The sequence below is a fragment of the Ciconia boyciana genome, chromosome 10 (assembly GCF_034638445.1).
Source record: "Ciconia boyciana chromosome 10, ASM3463844v1, whole genome shotgun sequence".
Lineage (NCBI taxonomy): Eukaryota > Metazoa > Chordata > Aves > Ciconiiformes > Ciconiidae > Ciconia > Ciconia boyciana.
This window is the reverse complement of record NC_132943.1, coordinates 21230888-21248471: the sequence shown is the minus strand read 5'-3', so window position 1 is coordinate 21248471 and position 17584 is coordinate 21230888. Positions and strand designations below refer to the sequence as shown.

At 37.5% G+C, this 17584-nt stretch overlaps 1 protein-coding gene across 6 annotated transcripts in view; it reads left to right on the top strand.

Annotated features, from left to right (window-relative positions):
- The window catches only part of COBLL1 (cordon-bleu WH2 repeat protein like 1), an 88795-nt gene that overhangs the window by 17344 nt on the left and 53867 nt on the right, over nucleotides 1-17584 (top strand). Inside the window, exon 1 of one of the 6 annotated variants that reach the window (XM_072874542.1) lies at nucleotides 10769-10788. The exons of the other annotated variants lie outside the window; for them this stretch is intronic. Coding sequence (XP_072730643.1) covers nucleotides 10784-10788 — 5 coding nt within the window. The 5' untranslated portion in view covers nucleotides 10769-10783. Of the gene's footprint in view, nucleotides 1-10768; nucleotides 10789-17584 lie in introns of those variants that run through there. 6 annotated transcript variants of the gene reach the window in all.

The following is a 17584-nucleotide window of genomic DNA, read 5'->3' as shown; positions in this document are numbered from 1 at the left end:
CTGGCGTAAGGATTCTTGCTTCAATTAGTGCAATACTGAAATAGTAGTAAATAAGAGATCACTCAACTTGCTTTTAAGCTTAATCACATACACCAAATCCAGTGAAATAAGAGTAATAGTTCTGAGATCTGCTTTGTTTGCTTCTTTATATTGTATTATATTATTATAATTTTGTTGGAAATAAAGACGACTGGTGAGAGACAAAACTGGCATATCAAAGGATTGAAAGGGTTGATTGCAATGTTGTCTGCTTAATGTCACTTTAAATATCTAGACTTGCTAATTTGGTTTGATTTGAACATGACAGTGTCACATTCAAAGGCAGAGGATGCCAAGAAAGGAGGGAGATTATTTACATCCCTTGAGCTTCCATAAGTGGGAGTTTCAGATTGGAATTTGGCTATAAAATATTCAGATTTTTCAGAAAGAGCTATATGATAAAACAGAATGGGGTACCAAGGCCTGTAACTGGATCCTCTGGCAACTGAGCTTGTACGTACCTTTTCCAAAATGTAGGAAAGGGTCTGCTCTGTCTTGGCAAACAGCCAGCTTGTTTCAGTTTCTACTGTCTTGCGTTTTACAATGTACTTAGATGTTTAAAAAAGCCAAAAAAACTTCAGGCTAGTATCATAAACAAGTTCTACTGTACAACTTGAGACTGGGCTCTCCTGCTACTAACTTAGACTAATCTTAAATTCTGGGTAGAAGACCAGACATAACAATACCAAGCCTTCGTATTGGTGAATATATGGAATTGTGTTTCATTGTGCTGATGAAATTAAGCTATCCATTCATCCATCCATATTTGTTTGTGGCATATAAGCAAGAGTATGTTTCACAGGTGAAAGGATCTACCTCTAAATACTACTAGAATTGCTGTTTACTTATTTGACTCCTTCTGTTGATTTACATATGCTTACACATACTTATATATGTATACTCACTGACAGTGTTTGATTCAAGGATTTTCCTTTGTTTTCTAAAGCTTAATCTTACAAGTTCTGAATATTTTCAGATAACAATGTTGTTTATGTTGTCACTGTTGGTAGTTGCCAACAGTAGAAATAATCTGCCAAACATTAAATTAATTCTGATTACACACTTTCCTTAGCATAGCTTCTAAAGAAAGCTAAGTGTCTTGAATTCCAAATACACAAACCAGTACGCTCAATATACATATTCTTCTTCAGGAATCTGTGGTGAGAGCTGTCACTGACCACAGCGTGGAGCTTCACATAAGCTCAAGAAGAGCAGAAAGATTGTTCTTTCTAGTTTCAGTTTGTGTTCTTGTTCACTTCCAGCCCCCTCACATGAGAAGCGTGGAAGGCTGGGACTGCTAGCCAGTGTTAGCCAGCAGGATGTTGCAGGTTTGCCCACTATGAGCAAGTGGGGACAATTTCCTTTCTTCTTTTTCTTATTTAAAAAAAAATTAAAAGAATATGAACAGGAGTGGACAACCTGAAGAGGCGGTTTCACCCCTTCAATGAAGAAGGTGAGGACTTGGCAGTGTTAGGTTTACGGTTGGACTAGATCATCTTAAGGGTCTTTTCCAACCTAAATGATTCTATGATCCTGTCTTTTCCTTCACCAGTCACTTAGCTGCATCACTTAACATCAGTTGTGATAAAGTTATGCATCCATGTAATTGGGGCTAAAAAAGACCAGTAAAGATAGAGAAATGATAGCTTGGCCTAGCTGTAAAACTTGTCTTGCAGTTTTCTCAGAAGCTTATGTCCTTGTTATGATTCTTTGCTTTTGACAGCCACCTGGTGTCCCTATTAGCCATGTTTGACCCCAGAAGGCTAATGGTATAGAATATCTTTAAAGGCTGCTGGATCATACTTAAACTTATGGTCTAAAAAAATGTTTCACATAGTTGTGTTTCACACAATGTTTCACAATGTTACTGTGACAGATGTATCCCCCATTCAACCCTGTTGTTTCACATCAGCAAATGTGCAGAAAATAGAATTAGGAGACTAAAAATGATGGTGAGCTTGAGAAACCATGTGACTGCACACACAGAAATAGTGCACTGGTGTGAGGTGTTTTGTGACCAACCATTATCTAGCCATGTTAATTTTCTTTTTTGTTTAGAAAACAGATTCAGCCAGGCTGTTGGTGAGTAGTTAGAAGGTGTGGTCTAGTAATTAATATCGTGATTAGCAGTGGGATCCAGTGAGATTGTGTAGCCAGTGGCTGGTCCTTAGGTACAGAAGATGGTGAAAGACCTTATGAAGAGGAGGAGGGTGAAGGCATCCAGAATCACGCAGTCTGTTTCCTCTGTCTTTACCTGCTGTAATCCCTAATTTGACAGGTGAATTTTGGTGTCTCCTGGCAGTCAGTCACAGCTTGTTTGGTCTTCTGTACACATCTGAAGTGACAAATAAAGCCATAGCCTATTTTTCTGATCCCTATCTGTATGTCTGAGTCAATACTAGACCAACTTTGTCTAACCAACTTAATTTGTGGCTGTCCCAGCACTTTCAACACAAAACCACTTATGTATTATGGTAGCTGCAGTTACATGATTACATCCATTTTCCATGCACGTTCACTCCCCAGTTCTACTGAAATTGTTAAAGAAGTCTTCATGCATGCAGGCTGCATTTTAAAACTGAGTAGAAATCCAGGAGTGGAAATACCTTTTTGATCCATTAGGTAATCTTGATAGCTGTTGTTAATCTCTAAGTAGATGATAAAATAAATTTATTTCCCCTAGAAAAATGCAGAAAGTTAGCATAAGTTTTAGTCGTATGTCAGCAAGAGACAGAGACGAGATTGTCATAGTGTGATGGGGCTTCTGCAACATAGTTTTTGGACTCCTGGGAGTGATCTGATAATAATAGTCACCTGTCTAAACTCTTGAGTTTTTAATTTGGCAGAATTTGTACTCATAAGTTACTCTTGTACTGTTCAGTGAAATAGCAGCTTTGCATATGTTTTTAGCTTATGTTGTCAAGCATACCATACTAGCAATACAGATATTTTTGTCTTCTCTGGATTTCTTTTTTTTTTTTTTTTTGATCTTGCAGTAATTGGTTGTTTGTTTAAAGGAAGACATTTGTGTTCTAAATACAAATGATACACACAGCTGTGTAGCCAAGTGACCCAGAGAAAATTAGTTCCCATGATCTATGTGTATGTGCAAGTGATGGGGACCAGAACTTGTTCTTTGTCCAATGGTTCAGTTGTGCATGGCCTCAAGGGAACCTGCAGCCATGCTCCTTGTACTGGTAACTTTCCATGGGAATGTAAGAATGTGTCTCACAGTGCTGGCTAGGAATAGTTGTGCGGGAGGTTTTGTTTTGCTTTTTAAAATTTGTTTTCTTATATCTAAATTCCCGTGGGTTGTATAGAAATTTGGGCTACATATTGATTGCGCTTCTGAGGAAAAGCGTAAAATTGTGTGATACTGTAGTTGTTAAGAATTGGACATAAATGTTTTGCGTTGCAGTGACAAAAGCTATGCAGCCGTTTAATTTCTGTTCTTTGCGTTCTTGAACAAATACTTCTGTTCTAGGATATCTGAAAAACACAGGGAATGTCTTAGTCATCTGCATAAATAAATACATACAAAGTTCTCGGGTACCTGAGATGTGAAAACATGGGGGGGTGGGGGATGGGTTTGGTTTGGCTTGGTTTTTTTGTTTGTTTTTTGTTTTGTTCTACAGTGGGTGAGGCAGGACTAGGATTGGCAGAATCCTTTCTTTGGTATTTGATTTTTGTAAGTTAAAATTTTAGTATTTGAATTTTTTTTTTTCCCTGGGGGGGTGTGTGTGTGTAACCTCTCATCTAGAATTGAAAAGTTCCGTAATGCCATTTCAAGTAACCAGTTCAAGTTAATAATGACCAACTATGGAAACTTAATGCATTGGCTAGTTTAAAAATTATGATTAGCAATTTGATTATTAGCAATATGATTAGCAAAATTAGCAATTGCATAGAGTTCCTAGTGCCATCCTGAGGCATTATTCCAAACCTGTGCAAAATATGTACAAATTAACTATGAACACTTCTCTGCCTTAAGTAAGGAAATTAAAAAGCAGAAGAAAATAGAACTCACGTAGAGAAAGACTTGCTAGTTACTTCATATATCTCCTTACACACAGTTTTCTCAGAGGCCATACTTTTAAGAGTATGGCCTTGAAGAGCAAAGTACCTGCTTCCTGAATTTGTACAGTTCCTTTCTATTAGCTTGCTATTAATAATGGTATAGGTGGCAATAGAGGTGGGCAGAAAACCGATTTGAAGCACTATTAGATTGCATCTAGTATGTCTGGTTTTAACTTAAATGGTTTATTTTATTTAGAATTAATGGAGCTCACTTCCATTAGTTGCATCAGCACATGACCTTGCTGTGTTATATGTAAACAATATTATAGTTTATGTAATTGACGAACTGGGAAGTTACTGTATGAAGCGTTGTGAGTATACTCAGTGTCTACAGGCAGACACTTCAGCAGAAGCCCTTGCTCTCCAAACCCAAGCAGAGGAAATAATAATAGCTAAATCTTTTCAGTAATAAGTATTTTCCTTTGTGTTTTGCTGTTGCTTGGTGGGATTTTTTGGGGGGTCTTAAATACTTTTCTATTAAATATATAATTTTTAAGAAATACTGACTCCAGGCACTGAGTTTTTCGTACCAAAATCAATTATTTTAGCAGGTCACTAACTTGTTAATTTAATATTTGTCAGGCACATGTTCTGAAACAGTTTATTAGAATGTAGAGTGTTTTAGTATAAGAGTCAGTAAAACAGGCAAATAATATGCTCAAATCAAATTTGTATAGCTTCAAAAATCGATACTGTTACATAATCGTCTGCATTATCGAATGTTAAAGTCCCTGCTATATAGGCGTATTTCTGTGCCAATATATTAATGTCATGCTATGTAATGGCGAAATAATCTCCATATACAAACAGTTTAAGAAATAGAAGGAGCAATCTTGTAGCAGAAAGAATGGTTTATAGTTACTTGGCAGTTGAAACAATTACCAATCCACGCTTGAAATTCTGTCTGAGGGAATAAAACTTTCTATTTTTTAGAATTCTTGCACTCTGGGGTAAGAATAATGACAGCAGATAAATTGGTGTTCTAGTTTATAATATGACACAACTGAACTAAAATACAACTTTTTACTTATTTTCATTTATTATTAGACACATTGACAGGGAAGACTGTTGCTGATCATACTTTCAAACTGAAAACTTAAAATGATCTAGGACTTCAGATGACTAAAATGGTTGTGCGTAGTCATATATTATCTGTTAGTTTAGAATCTACTGAAATATCAGTTTTATACCTTGAAGGAACCTTTTGTGTGATAAAGTGGAAAGTAACTGTTGCAATCCTGGATGACCTCCAAATCTTTGAAAATCAGTTTCTTCACTAAATGAACAGGAATAGCTTTTCTTGCAAATGTTTTGGCTTTTAACTCAAATGCCAAGGATTTGAAATTCGGGGGAGAAGAAGCCCACAAAGCAGATTAAATAGACTCCTAAATCTAGCTTTGAAATATTGCTGTACCAAGTCTTCTATTTTGGATGAAATGATGGATGATTCTTTTATACTTGAGAAGGAAAATGTGTTAAAAGGATGTGATAGTGTTGAATGCAGTATTAAGACTTTTCACAAACGTCCATTCACTTTCTCAGAAGTTAATACTGTCTTTCGTTTCAGAGGAAGAGAGAACTGTTTAGACATTTTTGCCATCTCAATACTGATAAAAAGTCATGGTACAAAGAAAATTCTTTAGCTTTTGTATGAAAATGCACATGCTTTATGAAGATTTTTTTTTCCTTAAATTATTTCAGAATTGTGACAAACCCAAAATACATATCAATTCTTAAGGGTATCTTTACAATAGCATTCTTGTGTTATGGTCTTAAATACCATTTAATGAATTTATAAAATACCCTGATATCTTTGCAGTGGAGTACCTCTTTCAAGATGTGACTTATATTCTAGGGATCTTTGTTGCTGGACAATACAATGCTTGCAGAAAAACTAATGAACCAGTCTCCTGTTTTATACAGATGGGATTAGACATGCTCTGATTTGCCTGGAAAAGAGTAAGAAGCCAAGTAGTTTCAAAATACAGCCTACCTGCAGTGCCACCCCGTGGCTTTTCTTTTCATGGCTTCTCTTAAACCAGCCAGTTTCTGTTCCCTCATCCCCAGCAGGAAGATTACTTGTGAACTTCTAAAGTGGCTGTGCTCCTGGCTGCAGACCTGGTCTAACCAGAGGAGTACAGCACATTTCTTCGCCTGTCTTCTGTGAGGCAGCGTTATTTGTCCCTGCTGAAACCTGCTTAGATGGAGAACCAGAAAGAGGATTTCTGAGCGATACCGGTTCATTCACCTACTGCATCAAATCACGAAGCGTTTGTTGTCATAAGCAAGGTCATTGAAAAGGAAAGATCACTTTGGAGCAGGAAAGCAAAAAAAAATGACAATTCAGAGCAGTAACTTGAAGAAGCATGTTAATTGGTCTCGTCTGTTCCAGCAATGCTACGTATGCATATAGTTTATTTCCAGGTAGTCAGTTTTCTAGGAAGATGGTTTCATTTTAAAATTAGATTGTCTAGGTAGACACAGTGTTTCTTGTGGAGATAGTTGATATTATTTTGCATTCAAGACTTCTATATTTTTGTTGCCTTTAGTTGAAGGATGTCAGAGAGACTTCGTTCTTAAAAGCAGCATTATGCTTGGAGGGATATGTTGTGCTTTGCCTTGCACCATTTGAAAGAGTCGCTCAGATCTTGGTGGGTAAGTACCTGCAGGTTTAAGACTGTGGTTTTCACGTATAGGAAGTAATACAGCCTTGAGGATATTTCAGGCATATAGGAAGGAACTTCTCAGCACTTCACCTGCTGGCCTGCCTCAGAGAGCAGAACCTGTTTTCTTCCTCACAGCCAGCTTAGTCTTACCAATGTCTCTGGATGAAAAGCAGGGGGTTTTTTACCTATCTGTACTTTCTTCCTGCCATTCTGGCAGGGCACAGAACGAACTCTCTTGCCCCTCCTGCGAGGTGCAGCGCTGACATCATCGCTCCGTGCAGGAGCGTCAGCAGCGGTTCCCCGGGCTCAGCGCACAGCCCGCCGCCTGTCCCCAGCGTACCGAAAGCTGGCCTGCCACTCTCCAGTCCAAGGAGGGTGTTTGGCTACATTTTTGAGCGTTTAAAATGGGTGCTTTTAATGTTGTAAGAGTTCTTATTGTAATGCTTTGAACGCGCTTTCAGTATTTTCTTGCTACAAAAGTAGTTACTTATTTTCATGAAATGAACTTTCCACGCTTGCATTGCTCTGCTGTTGGCCTGGTTGCGCGGCCTCGGTTCCTCGCTTTCACAGAGCACTTGCTGCCTGCCCCAGAGCTACTCGGGCTGTGCGGAGGCAGGATGAGTGACTAAGGGGACAAATCGAGCCTGGGCTAGCAAAGCCTCGTCATGTGTTGTGCAGACACCTCTGGGCTTTGGCGTCTTCATTAAGGGCTTTGTATCTTTCTGTAATAGAACCGTAAAATGTGAGAGCATGGTAAGTATCAAGCGGTATATTTAATGTATATAGGCTTTCTCTCATAAGCAGGTGCTTATGTTCACATTTGTGTCCTAATTATAGAAATTATACTTGGCCTTTTCTAGAAGGCAAATGTTTCTTTTTCTGAATTCACATATCTTGCTTGTAAACTGTAAGTAGAGGCGTGTGAATGTGGGGTCTGAGTTCTTCCAGAATCTTAAAGCCGGCAGTAGAAATATCTGATACTACAGTCCCTACCTGTAGGTTGCACTGTTTGTTATATGGAGTTGGAAAGTCTTAAATATTGCGAATTAAAAATGCAGAGTTGTCTTCTTCCAGTGTTGGCAGAAGGATTTCCATTCTTTGACAAGAAGTGTAGCATTTTTTAAAATTATGTTTAATATAAATGCAGTGTATATCTAAGCAAAATGATGAACAAAAGACTTAAAAAGAAACAGTTAAAAGACTGTACTTTATTTTCATAAAACTGTTTTGAGTAGTTTAATACTTGCAGTTAAATGCATCCTTTGGAAGCCTGGATTTCCAGGTAGTAACAACCAAAGGTAGAAGAAGTGGATGTGAGGGAAAGTAATGGAGAAGTTTTTGATTACTTGTCTTTATTTAGGAAGCTTGTTTGTTCTTTTTACCACACATCGGGCTTCTGCAGTATTGGGGATGTGTAAACTCAGACGCCTGTGATTTAAGGTAGTTGTTGCAGAATCTCTTCAGGCTGCTATAAATTGCAATGGAAGGAACAACTTCATTGGACTTTAGATCTTGGTTTTTGTTCAGTGGATGTTTTTCAAATGACTCGCATGTAAGTCATGGACAATTCTGATTACTCTTTCTTAAAACAGAAAACAGAATATTGAAATGTACGCATGCATGTACATTCTTGTGTATCACAGGTCCTGACTTGAGTCCTTCCTGTATTAGATATATTATATTCCTGTATTGTATACTGTGTGATTCAAGCTCTGGTAAGACTTCAGCATTGTGAATAAAAGCCTGTTAGTGTCTGTGATGGCACTTTATTTCACTGGGAAAGAAAATCTGTGCTTGCTGTTGTGAAAGTGAAATTCATGGCCATGCTGTATGCCCTTCCATATCTTTTTAATAGGTACTTTTGTTTATATCTTTCTTTAAAATAAAATTTTAAAAATTGTCAATGAGCTCATCTGTAAAACCTTCTATCTTTAGGAACCTTTATGAAAAGATGCTTTTTGGTTTCTACAGACAGTCCACAAGGGAAGGGGAAAACAAGACAAAACAAAAACCCAAACAGAACCCCCCAGTTTTGATACATGCTGTTCCTTCAGTTCTGTGATATGCTGTGTCTAACTTGGACTGTTTGAAAGAAAAAAAATTGCCAGAAATAGCCACCTACCGTAACTGTTTGCCTTTGTGTTGAAGGCTTGCAAAGTTTACAGGGCTAAAGTAAAACACTAAATCATAAAAATTTGGTGTATTGTATGCGTAAGTTTAAAAGTAGATAATATCAGGTAAGCAGACCAAATGTTCTGTGGCTGGTATATCACTCTACAATAATGTAATGGTTTTTTAGCAGTACATCAGGACAAGACACCTCAAAACATTGTGGACTTGCTAGGGCATAAGAGGCCTCTTACTGCATAAGTAAATATTTCCCTTTATATCTCTCTCTCTCTCTGGTGGGTTCTTTTTTTGGTTTTTAGGCTTTTTTTTTTTTTGTCCAGCAGAGCTCAGCTTCGTTAAACTGTGCTGTTGGCATTTCTTCTTTCCTCCTACTTTCATTCATTTTGTTCTTTGTAAGCCTTTTCATTTGATGGGATTTCAGTATTTGTACTCCACACAAATAGAAGTGTTTGAATACTTACATCACCTCTTTTTTTAATCTTTTCTGAGTAGGTAGAAAATCAAGCTGACAGTCCTGCTCTGTGAAGAGCTTTTAAGAATTTGGGATGTTTTAACATACAGAGTTTTGTTAAGCATCTGTTTTGTACTATTGCACAGAGGAGACAGTCTGCACAAGTGGTATAGCACTGTGTGATGGGCTGTACACCCATGCAATAGAGGGTGTTGTACCTAGTTTCTAGAATATCTGGTTTATCTAGTAGCAATTTCAAGGAGCCTATGAGCTACTGTTGAGGCAGCGCAAGGAGGGTTTCTACATTCAAGTGGGCGTTCCAGCAAAATATTAGAATGGTGGAAGATGAAACATGAGCTCTGTCAATTTTTGCCAATGTAATGTACATTTTTTTTTTTTCCCCCCCACATGATAGCCATGGCAGGACATTTTTCTAGGATTATACTGTAGATTTTTTAAAATTAAAAAAGTAAATTCCCCAATACTATAACGTGTGTAATAGAGATTGAGTATGACCGGAGCACTTGCACTTCTGAATATTACTCTAGAATTATGGTTTGAAGCAGACAAAACTGAACTTGAGCCTTTTTTTTTTAATATTTTAAATCATAATGGCACAAATAGCACTTTCAGGGTCCTAACCTGTTATGTTTGATCTTCTTGGAGATATTTTAAACAGTTTTGTTAACGGTACCGTACTGTCCCTGCTATATCTAGAATGAAGTCTGTATTTTGGAAGGCATATTTTCTTCTCTTTTTTCCCAACGTTGTTGATTTGAGCTTTCTTCTTTTGAATGCTAGAGAGAACCCCAAGCATGACTAGCCGCCCCTTCCAGAAGTTGGTGTGGTACACTCCCAGTTTAGTTGTCAGTGATACTGATTCCAAAGATACGTGCTTATGTGAATTAAGGAGTTTGTGTGTGTGCATATTAAGTAAGAAAGAACACTGTATTTTTGTTCCTCATTCCTGTCTTATGGGTAGCAGGGAACCTGTGGCGTGTTTCTTCCCGTGTGTCCTCTTTGCAACTGTGGGCTTTTATTCCCCAGATGGCTTCTTACCCTTTTGGAACGAAGGCCCTCCTCTAAATCAGTGTCAGCTCCTGTAAAACAAACTCTGATCTGAATTATGTGATGTCATCATTAAAAAGGGGAGGGCTTTTGATTACAAATTTTAGTGTTGATCCCAGTGCAATTAACTGTATAATTTTTCCATTGTCTCGTGTTTACTTCACTTTGAGGAAATACCTGAAACTTGCATGACAAAGTTTATAACTGTAGTGTAATGTTTGCTTTTGTTCTTTTTTTTCTTTTTTTTTCTTTTCTTCTCTTTTTTTTTTTTTCTTTCTTTCTCATTTATCATCTAGTAAGCACAGGAACTCAAAAGACTAAGACACCACCACCAGATACGCAGTTCTGAAGAATGGAGTGAGTGAGTGCTGGATGAAGCAAACACAAGATGTCCTTGCTTCACAAACTGTTTAGCAATGAAACATTGCAATTATTTTTAACTTTTTGTTTTGGGAGGAGAAGAGTGAGTGTTAAACTGAACTTGACCAGAGGTACAGGTTTTTAAAAACAGCATTATACTATGTGTAAACATTCAGAACAAGAAACTTGTTCAGCTTCTTATTAAAGCTACATCTGAATTCCTCACAGCAACAGTGCCATAAAAAGATCTGTCAAAGTACAGACTATTCTGTCAAGGAATGGATATGATTATGAAAACTTGTATGTGAAACTGGATCTGAAGGTTTCTGAATTAAAGCATGGGGACTTCCAGAAGAAAATCACTGTGGGAGCTTTATTTTGTCTGTCATTCTTTGATTAACTGTGTAGGCCTCTGAGAGTGATTTAAGGAAGCACAGTAACTCTGTTTGGAGCTGTAATTCTCAGATTTCCAAAAACACTACGGCGTTTTTTCAGTTGTTTGGGTTTGGGTACATTTGATTGTTGAATCCCATAGTGACATTTAGTGTTCCAGAAAGTCTTTGTTGTGCATGGCTCCCGCTTCTGCTGGTTAAGGAAGATGATACTGTTTCAGTTCTCCTTAACATTGTCTAAATAAATTGTGAAGAAATAGGAGGGCTCCAGAATCTTACTCAAATAGTCATAATAATAATGTGTTTGTTAAATAATAAGGTGTTTGTTAGAAAATCCAAATTCTCTTTCCCTGCAGTTCTCTGTCACAAGTGAGTTTGGGGGCTTAAAAGATATTTTTAGCATTACAACTTTCAAATAGTTGGATACTGTCTCTCTTTAACTATGTAACTTCAGTCACAAGTCAAGTTTTCCACATTATGTTCCTTTCAAATGGCTTGGCAGTAGCTATCCTCTTTTGAACCTCTAGCACTTCAAAGGGTGGTATGGTGGTTTCCATTGGTCTTTGCCTGGTGACTCAGTATGTTACCACGTGTACAAGAGTGCTGCATTTTCTCAGTGTAGATTTTTGGTGAAAAGAAAAAACCCAACGACAACATTCAATGCTATTTCGGGACCTGGTTCTGCCAAGCTGCCAGTTTCCTTGTGCCACAGCACCAGCACAGGTATCAGTTATCTGGGGATACGCCTGTATCACCCAGTGAAGGCATGACTGGAGCGTGGGGACGGCTGTTCACTGCAGCTTTCATCTTGTCGCATAAGTAACACAGTAATGAAGGCGCCATGTCATCAGTTAGTACTAGAGTGGGGATTACTAAACCCCAGAGGGCTTTTAGCTGTGGATACCACATCCTTCACTACTATTTTAATCATATTGTTTAACTTGCAGCTTAGCGTTATGCCTGTTTGTGTTACAGCAGCAGCTTCATTTGTGGAAATAACCTGAGTACAAGTTTGTGGTGATTCTTTTTTTTTTTTTTTTCTCTTTCTAGATCCCAGATTTAGTGATATGTTGGTGTGCTGCTAAGCATATGTCACATTTCAAGCTTTTGTGGAGGATTATAAACTGGGATTTAAAAAAAAAAAAGGAATTATTTAAGCTTTAATCAATGATCTTATGATAACATTGTAGCAATAGACCAAGAGTTGTTGATCCTAGCTTTTCTGTAGAGTGTTTGGTGTAATGTGTATTTGAAGAATTCTGTTAAGTGTAAGTTGGTATCTCTAAAATAAAAACAAGCTGAAACTTCCCAGAGGCAGCTGAATGATGCCTGTTCATGGCTTTCCTGCCTACACACTCTGCTAAATAAAATAATACAGTTGTTTCACAAACAGAGGGAGGGTTATAAAGGTAGCTTTACTGTGACATTAAATCTGTCTTGAGAGCTTTCCCAGAAATATGAATGTAGTAATTATATGATTAAACAATAAGGAAACTTTTTGGGTTGTGCACTTCCTCAGGCTATTAACCCAACCACTAATTAACCAACAGGAAATTCCAGACCTGAAAGTTTCATTATTGCTATACTAAACTGTGAAAATATAAGTGTGTTAATGAGGATTTCATTATAGCCATCTGTAGCTTGTTTTTAAATTGTGTCAAAGCAGGAAAAACATAATATGCCATCTGTTACCTAGCCATATCAAATTGACACAAAAAATATTAAGAGAAAAAAATCCCCCAATTTACAAGCCCGGTTGTCTCTTATTTCTTGTATCTTATTTGTGGCAACTACTAGTGCCATGGTAGTACCACCACTGTAGTAATGTGTCACCCCTTAAATGATGCATTTTGTTTAGTTTACAATTCCTATATTGTAACTTCAATATTTGGGGAGGAAGAGGTGCTTTCTGAAGTGGTAATTTCTGGGCAATTAATGACCCCTCAATTTCAGTGTCATATTGTCTCAAACATGTCTGAATTGCCAAAACTCAGAAGCTGAGGATTGTCTTGTGATTTACAGTTCTTTTTGGTTTAAAGTAAATAAAAACTTCTGGATAACATCTATTAGTATTCTCTCTTTCTCTGAATAGTGAGCATGAATTGAACCATTTTGCTCTCATAAGACGCTGGGGTTTTTCCTGCTTCTTTTACCTTAACCCGTGTGTTCCTCTGTAGGGCTTAGTCCATACAAACTTTCCCAAGTCCCTTGATTGGTGGTTCTCTTTGACCTTAAAAAGGAGGGAAGTTGTAATCTATTACCATGCACTTACCAATAAATATTATGGATTCTTAATTGTCAGATGTTTGTAGGTGTAATGCAGGTAGAGCCTTAGGTGAGAGGAAGGTGGTGGTCCCATGGAGAAAGTTACAAAAATTCTTCTCGGGAAGAGAATTGGCACAGAAGAAAATACGAAAACGACTGTGGGATAGTGAGGCAGGTCCTTAGCAGCCAAGATGAAATATGACTCAGTAAGATCATCAAATGTGCTAATGTTTGCATATTACCTTTTGTGCTGAGTAGAGAGAGGAGTGATGTATAATGTGAAAATGGGGATAAAAGGTTGTAATTGGGATAGAGAGGTGGAAGGGTTGTGCAGCAGTTTCAGGGAAGTCACGCTGTGGACAGGCAGCCCAAAATATGGGCTTGTCCTTTTGTCCCCAAAAGTTTTTTGAGTAGGCGCTCTCTTTTTGTCCTGAATTTGCACACAGCAAATAGCACAGCTTTAGTGAGGGCTCTTAAGTACTACCTTAGTATTCAAGAAAAACTATAAATTTGGTGGCTGAACTTACAAACAAAATGTGTTTCTCTGCAGACTGTGATGCAATGAGCACAGTTAGAATAAAATGAGGAACTCTTTGATGTAGCAGTATATCTACAATGTAAATGTCTTAATGGTGTAAAAATATAAAAAGAATCTAAGTGCTGTGCTGACCAAACGGATGAGGAAAAGCCAGCCGATGCAGTCTTTCTGGTCTTTCAAAAGGCTTCTGCTAGTCTCTAACCTAAGCCTTTTAGGAAAACTAAACAAACATGGCATAAGACAGTATACCTTGCATGGTGAAATAATTTGCCCAAAAATAACAGCAGAGGTATGGGAAATGTTCTACTGTGAAAGCGAAGGGAGGCCACCTTGGAGTTCTACAGGGATCTGTGCTGGAACTCTTATTTCAACATGTTAATAATCTAGAAAAGTGGCTGAATAGTGAGGTGGCAGTTTGGTGACAGTAAAAAGTTATTATTCGTAGTAATTAGAGGAGACATGACTCTGAAGACTTGCAGAAGGATTTTACAAAAATAAATGGATAATAAAATGAGATTAAATTCACTTTAGATAAATTTAACACGAATCAGTTTGCCATGTGTATTAGTAAAGGAATAGAGAAGAAAAGAGAAAACGTGATTATGCCACTGTATAAATCTATAATGACAATACAGTGCCCAGTTCTGGTCTCTGTCGTCTCCAAAAGGATATAGTAGAACTGGAGAAGGTTCAGAGAAGATCAACAGGGGTGGTCAAAGGTATGATATGGCTTTCATGTAAGGGACATAATGACGTCTCTCAGCTCTCGTGTTCTTATGTTTACCTTTTGTACATGGACCAGTTTGTTGTGTTCTAACTGTTCCAAGTAAGTGAAAAGAGAACATGCAACAGAATTGTCTAATGATGCTGCATAAAATCCTTAAACCAAATGTTAAATAATGGAAAAATAATTAAGTCCTCCTTAACGCTGAGTGATTATACAATCTATAATCAACTTTCCTTGTTGATGTGTGACTTGCATAAGAAAAACAAGTTCTTGGTCTGCTTCCAAGCCATTTGGAAGCCTCTTGTCTATGCTCTCTTCTCCAGTTCTTTTTGATAGAACAAAACTATTTGCCTTTCCCTGGAGACTTGACTGTGTTGATCCATCACAGATGAGATGTCATCTCAGTAGGTACAAAGCAACTGAAGAAACAGTATTTAATAAAGCAGGAATTTAATCTGGAAGAATGCCTATTCTTAGCCTAGTAATGCAGGTTTCCTGCTATTCTTGCTGCTTTCAGACTTTAGTTTCTCATGGATATTATTTAAAAAAAATAATCATTACTATTTCAGGGTTAGATGAAATATCAGATAGTTTTTTAAGAAGTGTTTTGTTTATAACAATAGAGACAATAGGTTCAAAGAGCTCCCAGCTTCACAGATATGTCCCTATTGGGGATTTTTAAAAACAGATAATAATTCTGACCAGCTTTTCCATATGCAGATAATTGATATGCATCCGTTGAGTTCTAACAGCCTATTGGGCTTTTGGAGTTTTTTGTTTGTGGTTTTTTTACCCAATGCAGAAGTACTCAGTGCTCTGGGTAATCACAGAGAAGTGAATCTGAAGGTATTAAAGATCTAAAAAAGAGTATTAGGAAGCTTTTGTTTTGCTGCCCTCACTAGTATATGCAAGTCTTCATATCCTTTTGGTCTTGGAAACAATTCTATGGATTAAAGAGCATGAAACATCTGTACTAAAAATGACGTATACAGGGACCTCTTTAGAAAGTGTTTTGTCTTTAGCACTATAGTGTCATTGTATTTAGCAAAATTAGATTGTTTACTTACTTTAAAGCATATACACAAAAATTAAAATAAATTCCATGTCTCTGATCCATTCACATGCATTTCCTTTTGCTGCTGGTACTAGTCAGTTGATGTTTCCTTTTTAGGCAGTGTTTGCTAATACAGCAATGCCAAGATGAGTATTTTAAGTAGATGCTTTATGGAAAAATGAGAAGCATTTTAAAATTCTAATCCTAAAGAAATTCTAACAAAACATTTTAATTCCATTCCCTTAGAATTTTTTTTTTCCCCCTAATAACCTAAGCTCTCCCCCCACTCCGTCTTTTAAAATTCTCAACATTCTACCTTTCACAAGTGTTCTAGGAACTTACACGAAAAAAAACCCCCACCAACCAAAACCCAAAAACTACTAGTAGCCTATGCTGAGTGGTATCGGTGCGGGAAAAAGTGAAAGTAACCTCTGTGAGATGCAGGGGAAATAGCCAGGTACATACTTGTAGAAATGGAAAACCTTTACTTTCTTCCCTTTCAGGTTATCTGAAATGTTGGGCACTTGCTTATCATGATTGGTAGTATTAAATTCCATTGGTGACTCCCTGAGTGAAAGCCACATGATTTTTCAACAGTGATAAATTTACTGCTTAATATGTGAAAGCCATAAGAGGGGGAATTGCTAAGTAGATAAACAGTATGTAAAATTTAGTACCACAAGATATCAGTGGGACTAAAAAAAAATCAGATATTATTGTGAATAATAATTGAATATTTTTAGCTACAGCCCTTAGACCTGGGTAGTAATTAATGCCTCCAAGTGGAATTCCCAAATGTTTTGTCCTGTGTAGGACACACTAGCCATACAGAATGTGTTGGTATTTTAGGCAACATTGATACCCTGTCTGCACTGAAACTTTTACTACTGGCAGTCTAGTCCTGCAAGTCTGGCTGCAGGACCATCGCTGCAGCATTATTGCTGTCCCCAGCTTTTCAAGCAATTAAAATTTCTATTTAATTCGTATTGTTATTCTCTTCTTCGTATTGTTTCTATTCTATTTCTGTTCTTTGTATTGTTAACTCTTGAAGCTTGGTTGCAGAGTGCAGTTGGCTTGGAACACAGCCAACGATTGATCTAACTGTTTGTTTCATTCAACCTCACATATATTAGGTAAAACTGACTTAGATTTCTGTTTCGTCTGACATAATGGGGGATGGATGCTGGTGATAAGACTTCTCAGATAAGAGAGGCTAGATAAGGAATTGTCAGTAATGCTGTTCACTCAGCACACATGCACTCACGCAGATGTTATCCTCTCACTGAAGTGGTACGCAAGCCACTTCAGTGTGGCCTGATACAGATCTAGAAGCAACATTTACCAATGATAGGAACCTGCAGGATGTTGCTGTTTATGATAGCGCTTGCCCAAAAGAGTTTGTTGACGGCATTCCTTCCCATTCCCTGGGCAGACATAATTGTAAGCAGTCCTCACATGGCTCTGTGTATTAGGTTTGACTTTGGGAAGAGGTAACTGAGTTGAGAATTGCTTTTAAGCAGCTTCTGTTTTTAATTGACAATGAGGTCAAGCTTCTCTAAATTATCCTGCCTCAAACACTGCGAAGTTGTTTTTTGTTTTCCTGATAGCATAAATATTGTACTTTTGTTTGCAAAATTGATTTGTCAAGATCTTAAGCTTCAATAATTTTGTAGATAGTACTGATGATCAAATTAACTGGATGTAAATGGGTATTTGCCTCTGTTGCCTGAGTATTCCACTGAGCTCTAAAATGTGCTCACCTGAACTGTTTAGTCAGGAGTCTTACAGACAGAAATAGGGAAGGCTAAAAAGCGTGG